Below are 12716 nucleotides of genomic sequence, written 5' to 3'. Positions count from 1 at the left end.
TTGCAACTCAGTGAGACCCTGCTTCAAAATAAAGAGTTTAAAAAAATAGGGCTGTGGGTGTAGCCCGGAGGTAGAATCTCCCTGGGTTCTATCCCCAGTACCAAAGGAAAAAATAAATAAATAAAAGAATGTACAGAATTTCTAATAGTGAAAATGCCTCAAGTGCTACTGGAGAAAATGTCCTTTCTAGCTTGGGAGAGAATAAAAATGAATAGCAAAGCATTATCTACATGACACTAAAATATACTTGAAAGTGATTTTCTTTTTATTAATATTATATTCCCATCTCAAGCACCTTTCTGGAAAAAGTATTTCTATTATCTCCATTTCTTCAATTAGGTGTCTAAGACCCAAGTAAGAGATAAGTACTTCTATGATCAATTCTCATGTGAGGGTCCAGCCCTATTCTTTATTAGTCTAGCAATGAGTTTCTCCAGCTAACTCTTTTGAGCTATTACCTGAAAACCTAACATTCTAAAAGAAATGACTCTGACTTCTTCAATTAAAACAACAATCTACTACACCTTTATACCCATGGATGCAGCATATCAGAGAAAAGGTATAATAAAATATTAATAGCAGACACTTTCAGGTCCTGCTTTTCACATAGCATTTGGTTTGATAAAAATAGTGACCATCTGGGAATATCCAAAAAATCTATGAAAAGTTTTGAGCACACTATATTTTAATTCAGCATATTTGCCAGGTGTCTTTTCTGTGCTAGGCTGATTATGACACTCTGGAAAGTCATCAGTGGTCCTTGATAGACTGGTCACTAGATGATCAGCTGTCACCAATAGTAGATAGCTTTTTTTTTTTTTGGTACTGGAGATTGGACCCAGAGGCATTGTACCTCTGAGCTATAACCCCAACTCTATTTTACTTTATTTATTTATTTATTTATTTATTTATTTAGTGTGTGTGTGCGCGCGTGCACTACTAGAGATGAGACCCAGGAGCCTTCTACCTCCAGGCTACACTCCAAGACCTATTTTATATTTTATTTGGAAACAGAGTCTCACTAAGTTGCTGAAAGCCTAAGTAGCTGAGGCTGGCTTTGAACCTAAGCTATCCTCCTGTCTCAGCCTCCGAAGTACTGGAATTACAAGTATGCACCACCGCGCCCAGCTTCTCATTTCATTATTTTACTTTGAAACAGGTTCTCACTAAGTTGCCAAGAGCCTTATGAGGTTGCTTAGGCTGGACACAAACCTGTGATCTTATCTCTGCTGCCCAAGTATTAGGATTACAGGTGTATGCCACCACACTCGGCTAGTAGATAGCTTTACTACAAAGATTTTCAGGATTGGAAAATAGCACAATTATTTTTTTTTTAAAAATTTAGGAGCTAGGTGTGGTGGTGCATGCTTATAATCCCAGCATTTGGGAGGCAGAGACCCGGAAGACCATGGTTCCCAGTCAGCCTCAGCTACTCAGCAAAGCTCTTTGCAACTCAGCAAGAGCCTGTTTCAAAATAAATAAAAGACCAAAAAAAAAAAAAAAAAATCTTAGTAAGTAGGATTTAAAATTCTTTTTTTTTTTTGATGACTACTTCATTCAGAAGATGACAATAGCCTGATGTGGTGGCACATGCTTGCAATCCCAGTACTTGGAAGGCTGAGACAGTAGGATTGCAGGTTCATGGCCAGCCTCAGATACTTAGTGAGGCCCTTCACAAATTAGTGAGATTCTGTTGAAAAATAAAGGATAAAAAAAAAATAGGGTTGGGGATGTAGCTCAAAGGTAAAATGCCCCTGGGTTCAATCCCCAGTACCATAAAAAAATAAAAAAATAAAACATTAAGACTAGAATAATAATAAAAAACTGAAGTTATCTCAAACCCACTCCTTTTTTTTATATTATAAAGCCTCTCCTACATCTACTTCTTTATTTCATCTTTCTCTATATTGAGTAGAGCAGCAATAGGCATCTTTTTTTTTTTTTTCTTTTTTTGCAGGTCTGGAGATGAAACCCAGGGGCATTCAACCTCTGAGCTACACCCGCTGCCCTATTTTAAACTGGGTCTCACTGAGTTGCAGAGGGCCTCACTAAGTAGTTGAGGCTGTCCGCAAACTGCAATCCTCAGGTCTCAGCCTCCCGAATGCTGGGATTACAAGCATGTGCCACCACGTCCAGCTAGCAATAGGCATCTTAATTAAAGTAAATATAACATCATCACAAGAATAAATTACTATGCTGATCAAAACTTAAGTCTGCACAACTTTCATCAAGTTCTACAAAGGAGTATTTGTGAGAATAGGGAGACATAATGACCCATAATCTAGTTTTTTGAAGATTCTATTGCCCATGGTTAGCTGCAAAAATAAACACATTTCTAGACCTTCTGTGATATAACATCTCCGCTACTCCTATTTCTCCCATGAACAGAGAAATGGGAAAGGCGACCAAAACCCCTTGCACTTTCCCCACACCAACTGAAGGCAATGTGAGTTCCATCCTCCCTGGAACTCTGCCAGTGACTGAGCTGTTATGAGTGAATAACTCCATAGCAGGTTTAGAGGTTTAATCAGAGTAGGTATTATGTATAAACATACTGTTGTGCAGATACTTTAAAATCCTCATACAATGCCTCTGATAATCATCTGTAAATGGTCCTAAGTAGAGTAACAGAATTTTTGAGTTAGCCACTGCTACTCTCTGGACCGACAAACCTCTGCTCAATTCCTCAGTCTTTACTCCCCAACTTCTCTCACTCTCTTTGTTGTTAGTCTCTAAGTAATTTTAGGCTTTGAGCCTCCAAATTTTAGAGGTTCAATCATTTATATATAATGATTTAAGAGCTTATAGCAGAGTCTACAGTTCCTAGACTGTGGCTTCATAAAATCACAATTTAATATTAAAAAGTGATCGTGAACCTAAAAAATAGAAATGCTATGTTAACTAGGCTAGCCTTGAAGTTCTGGGTTCAAGTGATCTTCCTGCAACAGATACTCAAGTAGCTGGGATTACAGTGGCAAGTGCCACTATGCCTGGCTCCTAAAATTTATTTTTTGAATTATTTTAGTCCTCTACTGGAAGTAAGGACTGTCAGGAAAGCAAAAAGCAGCACTAAGTCTATTGATCACAATATTAGTCTTCTGTACACTGGCTCAGCTTGGTCAGTCACTAAAGCAATGGCTCTAAAAAAGATAAGTTTTAAGCAAGCATCTACCTCTTAAAAACAACCTTGAGTCCCATAACAGCAGCACCTACAGTATGCTCTGCTCTACTTTTACCTGGAAATAAACATAGGTGCTTTACTGCTGGTCATAGAAAACAATGGAACATTCTATCTTTTTTTTGTTGTTTTTCTTTTCTTGAGGCACTAGGAATTGAACTCATGGAAATTCTACCAATGAGATATATCCCAAGACCTATTATTTATTTAAGTATTTTTGAAACAGGGTCTTACTAAGTTGCTGCGGCTGGCCTCAAACCTGCAAATCCTTCTGCCTCACATTTTATCTTTAAACTCCAGATTTTTCTCCAAAATCAAAGGGAAACCAGTTTTAGAAAACTCCAATCATATCTATAATACATAAATGAAGAACAAAAGGAGTCAGAAAAGAATGGAGTGATCTGATTGCTCAAAAATATTTCAATTACATAAATCCAAAATGGTTCCGCCTAAAGCACTAACAAAATTAAGTCTTTTAAAGAAACTCAACAGCTGCGAAATGTTCCACTTGACCCTGGGAAAAGTACTTGTGAGGCTACAAGTTTGACCCCTAATGGACCCATTTGTGAGGCCCTATGTCTGTTCTATTAAATCACGTAAGTTTTTGACCACAGGAAAGGGGATCACAGCCAAGGGGCTGATGAGGGCAAATCTAAGACTATATGGAAGTTTTCTTTGCAGGTTGGCCTGATGGTCTTGCTTTAGTGAAGTTACTGAATATCTTTTGGGTTGTTCTTATGTCTTTGTGAATAAACAAGAAACTACTTGGGTCATTTAAAAACACACACACACACACACACACACACACATATGTAAGGATAAGACATATAAATGCAATAGTAGCTCCTGATGGGTCACATGAATATGGCTTCCTGAGATATTTGAATAAAGAAGTCACTGGTATAAGATGGCTAAGAGATCTGAAGAAGGAATGGTACTACTAGCTTGATTCTTCTATGATCCTTTCCCAATTTCACAGGGGTGAAATTAAGGGATTGAACAGAAGAGTTGAGAACTAAGGCATTTTCCTGCAGTCTCAACATTCACAGACAAATGTGACATAGAATGCACTTTCTAAAACTTATGCTATACTTGAGGTAAGCTCAATATATTTGATTTCAAAAATTAAACAACTAAAATTAGAAAATTAGCTGGGTGTGGTGGCGCACGCTTGTAATCCCAGCATTTGGGAGGCTGAGACCAGAGGATTGCAGTTCGTGGACAGCCTCAGCTACTTAGTGAGGCCCTCTGCAACTCAGTGAGACCAGGTTTCAAAATAAAGAATAAAAAATAGGGCAGGAGGTGTAGCTCGGAGGTCAAATGTCCCTGGGTTCCATCCCCAGACCCACAAAAAAATAAAAAATAAAAAATTAGAAAATTAAAAATAATTTGGCAGGAAGTCAATTAAGTAGTTTCTTGTAATAAAATGAAAAGGAGTCTGCCTTAAAAATCTTGCAGATATAAACTATTCTCCCTAGTCTTAAGATTCTATTTCTGAATTAATTCCAAAGAGCTTACTGAAGTCCACTTAAGTTCCTTAATTCCAGATACAAACAATAATAAAATCAGATTTTAGCTGCTTATAATAAGCAAATAAAATTTGGTGGTGGGGGTTAAGGCAAAGTTATAATAGGTATAGTTCTGTTAATTAGAAATCAAAATGCTAATTCCCTTAACGTAAGAATTGTTATAATTAAAAACAAGCTCCTACCTATCCAAAACAACTCCTACTTAAAAATAAAAAAATTAAGAGTTGGCTGGAATGAGAACACAAATATCTTCCTTTCTCACCTAAAAATTCAGTCTAAGATCACAATAAGAACCAGAAGCAATGAAAGTGTGCAGCAGGACACTGGTCTGGTGCTGTGCAGTGCCGTGCTGTGCCTGACAGCAAAGTTTACTGAGAAGAAACTTTACTTGAGGCTTCTAGTCTAAGGTGTGCAACATCTGGGCTGCAAGCTGGACAAATGGAAGCTTGACATCTAAGATGAATACCCACAGGTCATTCGACCAATGGGAACTTTCACTGTGTTAAAGCCAGCTAGGCTCACCAGTCACCTGGCATTCAAGCAAATGACAGGACTGAGCTTGGGATATAAAGAACTACTTTTTTTCTTTTAATACTTTACCACTGGCCCACAGGGATTTTCATAACTAAGGTTCAGAGGAAGAAAGGTTTGGGAATATGCTTTTAATAAATTCTCCAGGGTCCTGGCTCTGAAATATTTAGCAGATTCTCTATACCTCTTCTCCCTGTCTGTGCCGAAGACTAACTCAAGCTGAGGTTGACTGTGCCTTAAAAGTGCACACTGACTCCAAATGTGTTGTCATAGGTGCTTTCTTCTTAGACTCAATTTATCTAGAGAATTCCTATTTAAAATTTGATTAGAGACCTATTCACAAGATTTTGGGTATAGACATTCACATTTCTAAGAATTCCAGTTCTACAAAAAGTTAATTTGCCAATTAAGGTTTCCCTGAAGAAGGATAAAACCTGGCTGGATGGAAGTGGTTCTCCTGAGTTAATAAAGTGGCACTTAGGCCACAGGTAAAATCTACGAGAGCACATGTATGCCAGTGTTTGAAGCAGAGTAAAGGCATGTACATTTGTTATAATGAGATTCTAGCAGAAGTGTTTTTGTGTGTGCCAGTTTGCCATAACTGGGATTCTCAGGACTACTTGGTTACATACAAACAGAAGACTATGAAGAGAAAGGGTGGAAAGGTCTCTCCCCACCCCCAGAAGTTTGCCCATTCCTAACACTTCAGGGAGCAGATACAGTAAATAAGAAATTGTTTGTAATGCAAATTCAAGTCACAGGATGTGATGTTCCCACCCTAAGCCCAAACACAAATGGTCACCTTGTTCCTGTCTATCATTGTGGATGTCAGACACACTGAGTTCTGCTAAGAACAGTATTAAAGAGCAATAACACAGAAGTGTGGTTATGGGTGAAGAAGAGAGGCTGCCTTCCGGTTAAAGTGTTTCTGATCTCAGACACATTAAAAACAGCTGTTAAGTATTAAAAACCAAAGACTGTAACTTACTTTGGTTGGACCCTAAAAAAACAATTGACATAGCCTTGTGGTTAAGAATGAAGGGCTTCTGGAACTGTGCAAACTGCAAAATATCTCAAGAAAATCTGCCTGAAATAAACGAATTCTAATATGTAACAGAATAAAGCTAAGCATTAGATAGCAGGGTAAGATAACCATTTCCGGATCGCATCCGACGCCTGTACTCTCCACCTACTGACATTTATTCTGGCCACAAATCTTTCCTTAGCAATGAATGACTGATTCACATACCTCAAAATTTTAATATCTACACTAACAACAAATACCTTTCTATTCTATAAAATTTCAAAATAATGAGGATACTGGGCAATCAGGAGAAAAGGTTGCCTAAACAGGAGGCATAATGCCGGCTTAAAGAGGAAGAGAAGCTTAATGTCCAATATTCTTGGGTGTTGTTTACAAATGCCAATAAATTTTTATTATACTTTTTCAAAAATTGTTGGAAAGGTAAAGTTAACTGATTTAAGGAATGTATTTCAAAGTATGCATTGGATGTACAGCTACCTATTATTATCCAAACTACAATTTGATTTGGAAAGATTATTTGTTGTTCTAAAAAAAAATTCAACAGAAATTTTCCATTATTCCATACTCCCTTTACCCCCCAAAAAAACAAAAAGCCTATGGAACTATAAAAAATAACTGATATATTTGCATTTCTAGTTCAACAAATGTACTCTAGAAGTTTTAAAACTCAGAATTTATTTGTGGTGATCTCTAAATATTACATTACATTTGTTTTTTATTAACTCATTTATTTTTAGGCAGAAGATTCCTATGTACCACATAAACATTAAGCTTCATTAAATATTGAAAACTCTTAAAATAAAGTATACAATAGTTTTTTCTTATGGCAACCATCATCAGATCTTAAATCTCTAAGATCTCCATTTTAGCTGCTATTTAAAAATTAGAAAAATCTTATTTTATACTTGAGGTCAAATATCATTTTGAAATTTATGAAAAATAATTATAATAATTTCTAAATTACAGTGCCCACACAAAGTGATTACATTTCTTAATCTCATAATTTCAACACATGAGAGCTACGGATAATCAAGACAACTACAAACATTGCTGTTGATAACAAACGATCACCAGCCATTCCCTTCTACTGCATGTGTGAATCTTCTCACTCCCAGGACATTGAGGCATTAACTACACGGCTCGCTCCACGTATTTATGATCGATATTTTCAGTTTGTAGAAGCAATGGGCAAAAAATACAGGTTCTCTTTTTTATTAGAGATTTGGCTCCCAGGAGAGCCAGTGAGACTTGAAAATTCTAAACCTTAACACTCACAACATAAGTGTTTTTCCTTGGAGACTGGGTGGTGGAAGGAGAATGGTGCTGGATAGAAGGTAAATATATGGACAGATCAGCGAAAATCCATCGCCACTGTCTAAGAGATGATTTTCATGGAGAACTCCATCACCAACACAATCCTGTCCAGGTACTACACGAATTACCATTTAAATGTTTTCTCACTACATAAATGAGGTTTCCACTTCCCAAGGATAAGTTAATATCATCAAGTAACAAATGTGAAACTTTATATGTTATGCATTTGCGTAGTACAGTTTTAATGCCACTACATTTTTAGAACTTCAAAAGTTAACTGCAAGATAATAAAAGGAACAACTTTCTTTAGGTTATCTCCAGGTGATGCTTTCTCAACAATTGACAATAAAGTTAAAAATAACTCATCTACCACTCACAAAGAATCTTAAAATTGCTAATTTAACCCAACAAGACACTTTAAAAAGCCAAAGTAACAAATCTAAATGCTCAGCTCCAAATGAACCTCAAAAATTCTGCTTCCTGCATAGCTTATGGGTACTGAAAGCTATCAGGTTCTTAGCTAAAAGATTAAATACATTTTTTCCTGTCATCAACACTGAAAGCACAATACTCATAAAAAAAAATCATTAATTTGTTGATTTAGCTTCATTTTATTTCATAACACTTAATTTGCAATTAATCTTAAACCAATAAGCCAAAAGCTAAAATTCCAAATGCAAGACATCAAAGCTAGCACTATTTTAAGCCAGTCATATACAATGAAAGCATTTTTGGCGTTTGAAAAAAATAACCATTCTGCCAAAATACAAATTAATTTACATCTCTGAAAATAATTTGCAACACCAGCATGTTACTCACTGTTCTTGGGATGGGTGGAGAAAGGGATCCATTTGACATGTATGGGTCATTGTTCATATTTGGCATCATTATGTAGCCGGAATAACTCGAGTAGGAGGGTCCCTTGTTATACAGGCCTCCATCTGGATGCTTTCCTGAGAGAATCCGAAGAACAATCATTGATACATTGGCTTCCCTTTATATCACTGCATTTTTCTTCAGAAAAATCTAACAGTTCTAAGACAAATAAGACTTTACATAAAAAAACTTGTTTATAAAGTACTATAACTGGATTATTATGCTCTATTTTAGATTGACAGTATTTATTCTCTTAAAAGGCTTAGCAGCAAACCAGATGTTTAAAAACATGTGGTTCAATTTACTTCCACTACTGACTGATGTTTTTACAATAATAAGTGTTATCCATCTAACTTAATTTGGTCTAATACTAACAAACTGGACTAAGAAATACAGAAACATGAAGGAACACCCACAAACCTAAACCATAATATAAATATATTAAGCCATCTATCTATACACAACACATATATTTATACACTTGAAATTATGCTTTTCCTTTTAGGAAAACTCAAAATTGCTATGTCTATATTTCTATAACATTTCTAGATTTTACTGAGGGAGACAGTCATATCTAATACATGGGCAAGTACTCAAATTTAAAAAGAATTACCCCTGGAAGGCTTGATTTTACGCGCCACATTTACACTGTTATGTCAAAGAAATTTGCATGTATTCAGCTTATACAATTCTTCCCTTTAATCTATGCAACTACTTTGTCTCCAAGGAAGAAGCCTTTTTCTCCTGGTTAATATAAGTCCAAATACTCCATTCTGGTCAGGCAAATTGTTAAGTAATTAAAGGAGACCAGAAAAAAATGCAGACTGGTTGACAAGTAATTCCTGCTAGTTATTTGATTCTTTCAAAGTCACAAGGAGCTGTCCTTAAATCTAAAAATATATACATAATTCTTAAAGCTTTTAATAAGAATCAGGAATAGAAAGTCTATCCTGCTTCATATGCATAGTTCCTACTTAGAAGTTTTATATTTTTACAAGCTAGACTGCTTGCTGAGCCATGTTCAGTCTGTTCATTCACTGCTTTGCCTGTCTTCTCACTGTAACAAGCTTCAAACAGCAATTTTTGCAAGTGAACATCCATTCAAAACTATTCTTATTAGGAAAAAAAACTCATTATAAATATTCCTTCTTTCCCAAGAATTTGAAAGTTAACTGAAATCCAAAGGCCTCTAACTCATTTAAAGACAGTTGCTAAACCATAGAATATACATTTGAGATAAGCAAAAAGTTTCCTGGGTTTTCTTTCCCATTTTGCTATAATAGTGGGCATAGTCCTATCACTGTTCTAGGCTGAACTCAAACACAGCAAAACAAACTCATATACACAAATAACATGTGTTCTGTGGTAAAGTTGGGAGAAATATAGTAGGCATCTTACCATCTTCGGGGTGTTCTCTGGCCTTGTCGTGGTAGGACTCCTGAGAGGTTTGTGCTTGTCTGGCCACCTAAGAGCATGAATACCCAACCCCAAAAGAAAGAAAATCACCTTAGAATTTGTGACAATAATGATGCAAAGGAAGAGCCTAAGGTGTACCCCAATCTATCTGTTTTCTTAATCTAAGAACTGGCTAGTGCTGAGTACTGGGGGAATCTTTTTTCTTTTCAACAGGTATTTTTTTTAGTGATTATTATCAGGACCAAAAAGTAGAAATAACAAAAACACAGTAGATTTGGAGATGACCTATGTGCTGTTCTGTTTACCCAAACCTTCAATGCTACACAGATGCCTGAAGTGTTGAGAGTTGGAGTTAATAGGGTTGATAGTTGTGATAGCCTCTCAAATCTCTTCTTCAATTAGGTCTGACTAAAAGTGGACTGTAATAACATTTTGCAACCAAAAATGACATTTTAAAAATATACAAGCAAAGCCGGGCATGGTGGTGCAGACTTGTAATCCCAGTACTTGGGAGGCTAGACAGGAGGATCACAGGTTTGCAGCCAGCCTCTGCTACTTAGGCCCACTGAAATTTAGTGAGACCCTGTTTCAAAATAAAAAATAGGGCTGGGGTTGCAGCTCTAAGATAGAATGCCCCAGTACCCAAACACACACACACACACACACACACACGCACGCACGCACGCCAACCACCCAACCACTCCAATGGGCCTTAAGGAAATTGTCCTAGGTAGTCCCTGCTAGAACTCCACTCCAGTTCACAACCCATTATGGTTGCCTGAGTTCAGGTTTACAAGAGAAAACATAGAACTGATCTGTGGTTAAAGAAAGGAAAAATTGAGAGTCGGGTTACAAGAGAAAACATACAACTGATCTGTGGTTAAAGAAAGGAAAATTTGAGAGTCGGGTTATAGACATCTAAAAGATAGCCCAATAATCGGTTTGGGTAACCACCATCCACTTCGACTCAACCACGTGCAAATAAGTGGTATAGCCTGTCACCATCTTCTTTGGGTCTCTGTGTGCCCACTTACACCACCACCAGGTTAACAGAGTCCTGACAACTGGGGTTGCCGGTTCCCAACGCGGTGCCTTTTTGGCCAGACCAGAAAAGTATAAAAATCTGTTGTGAACTGGGTGGCAGATTTGTTTATGAGCTACAGAAAAATAAGCTAAATGGGAAGAAAGAGAGTGCTTTATAAAGGTGAGTTTGGCAAAAATTGAGTATTTTGGACTTTATTTGGTTCCTTGGGCCGGTGCTCCACCTCCCCTTCCATTCCAGTGACCTATTTCCCCCCAAGTCCCAAATCTTTTAGGTGAGGTTGAGTACACCCTAGCTCTCCATCTCCTTCCAACTAAATTCAACGGATGAAAAAACACCCTATGCTCTCCTCAGACCCAGGCCCCAGCCTTCCAAAACGCATACTCACCCCTGCCATTGGGATGCAGAAGGTAATTCTGAGGTATTCTAAAAGTGTTTTTTAAAGCCCCAAATGTCCCCGCCCCCAAAACCACGCGCTTGCTTTTAGGGGGTAGAAGTATGCCATTTAAGGAAAAAGGGTAATACCCTCCAAATTTCTCTAAAGGGAAAAGCGTTGGTGAACTCTTTCTTTCGGGTGTCGGCCTCTTCGTCCGGATTTCCTCCCCCAGAGGGTTTCCCAGCGGCGGCCCTGGGTGGCCAGGAGTCGGGCCCCGGGTCCCTCCGCAGCTGAGGTTCTGCGCGGGCCCGGCCCCCGCGCCGGCGCCACGTGCCTCTATTTACCTGCTCGGTGGCCCGCGCGCGCCCGCGGCGCCCCGACACTCACGGGCGCCTCCCTCCCGGCCCCAGGCCCCGGCCCTCCCGCCGACCGGCGGCTCGGGCTCGCCTTCCTTCTGGGCCGATGGAGGGGCTGATTCGGACCCAACTAACCCCAGCAGAGCCCTCCGTTGGGAGCGAGTGGGGCCGCGGGCGGTGGTGGCGCGGGCCGGCCGCTCCGGGCGCGGGGACCGGCGCGCGCCCGCCCGGGCGGCCGTGGCTCGCGACCCCGCGACCTCCGACCCCCGACCCCGCGACCCGGGCCGCCGAGCCGGGGTGGGACGCGCTCCCGCAGACGCCGCCGGGGACGCGGCGCGGGCGGACGTCCCGCGGCTTTGTGTGGACCGCCCGGCCGCGCCGAAGCCCGGCGGGAGCCCGCCGCCGCCGGCCCGCGCCCACCTCGTGTCCGTTGCTGGCCGGGATGATCTCGGACTCGTTGACCAAGGAGGACTTGATGTCGGCCAAGTCTCCTTCCTCTTCGGGGTGGCTGATCTCCGCGAAGATCTTCTCCTTCTGGGGATCGCCCTCGTCCTTGAAGGGGATCATCTCGTCGGTGGCGCAGAGCTCCGGGTCGCCGCCGCCTCCCGCCGAGAGCTGGGGCATCCCGCCGGCTCGGGGCCCCCGCCCGCTGCGGGCGCCGCCGGGGCCGAGGGCGCGGGCCGCTCCGCGCGGGTCCCGCGGCCCGTCAGGAGTTGTCTTCCGAGCGCGGCGGCGGGGAGCCGGGCCGGGGACGCGGCGGGCCCGCGGCGGAGGTGCGCGGACGGTCAGCGGCTCGAGAGGCGTCCGCTTCCCGGAGGGGCGAGCGGGAGCCGCCGCCGCGACGCCGCTCAGAGCCGCGCGCGCCCTGCCCCGCCGCTCCGGCCGCCCGGCCCGAGCCGCATTTAATCTGCTGGAGGAGGGGGAGGAGGCGGCGGAGGTGGAGGAGGGGGAGAGAAAGAGAAGAAGTTTGCCAAGAATGAAGTTGGTGCCGGCGAGCGCGGGGACGGGCGCGGAGGGCGCCGCGGGGTCTCGGGGCGGCTCGGCGGGAGCCCC

At 41.0% G+C, this 12716-nt stretch overlaps 1 protein-coding gene across 4 annotated transcripts in view; it reads right to left on the bottom strand.

Moving 5' to 3' along the window:
* Positions 1-12287, bottom strand: part of LEF1 (lymphoid enhancer binding factor 1) — a gene marked incomplete at both ends in the record, with an annotated part of 130142 nt that extends 117855 nt beyond the window's left edge. For all 4 annotated transcript variants that reach the window (XM_080697981.1, XM_080697983.1, XM_080697982.1 and 1 more), the window contains 3 exons: positions 8417-8550; positions 9872-9938; positions 12084-12287. In XM_080697981.1, the coding sequence (XP_080554107.1) occupies positions 8417-8550; positions 9872-9938; positions 12084-12287 (405 nt within the window). The remainder of the gene's footprint in view (positions 1-8416; positions 8551-9871; positions 9939-12083) is intronic.
* Between the last annotated feature and the right edge of the window lie 429 nt (positions 12288-12716).

The sequence above is a fragment of the Muscardinus avellanarius genome (genome assembly GCF_963383645.1).
Source record: "Muscardinus avellanarius genome assembly, chromosome: 6".
Taxonomy (NCBI): Eukaryota; Metazoa; Chordata; class Mammalia; order Rodentia; family Gliridae; genus Muscardinus; species Muscardinus avellanarius.
Note: the sequence above shows the minus strand (reverse complement) of the source record. Positions and strands in the feature narration are given on the sequence as shown.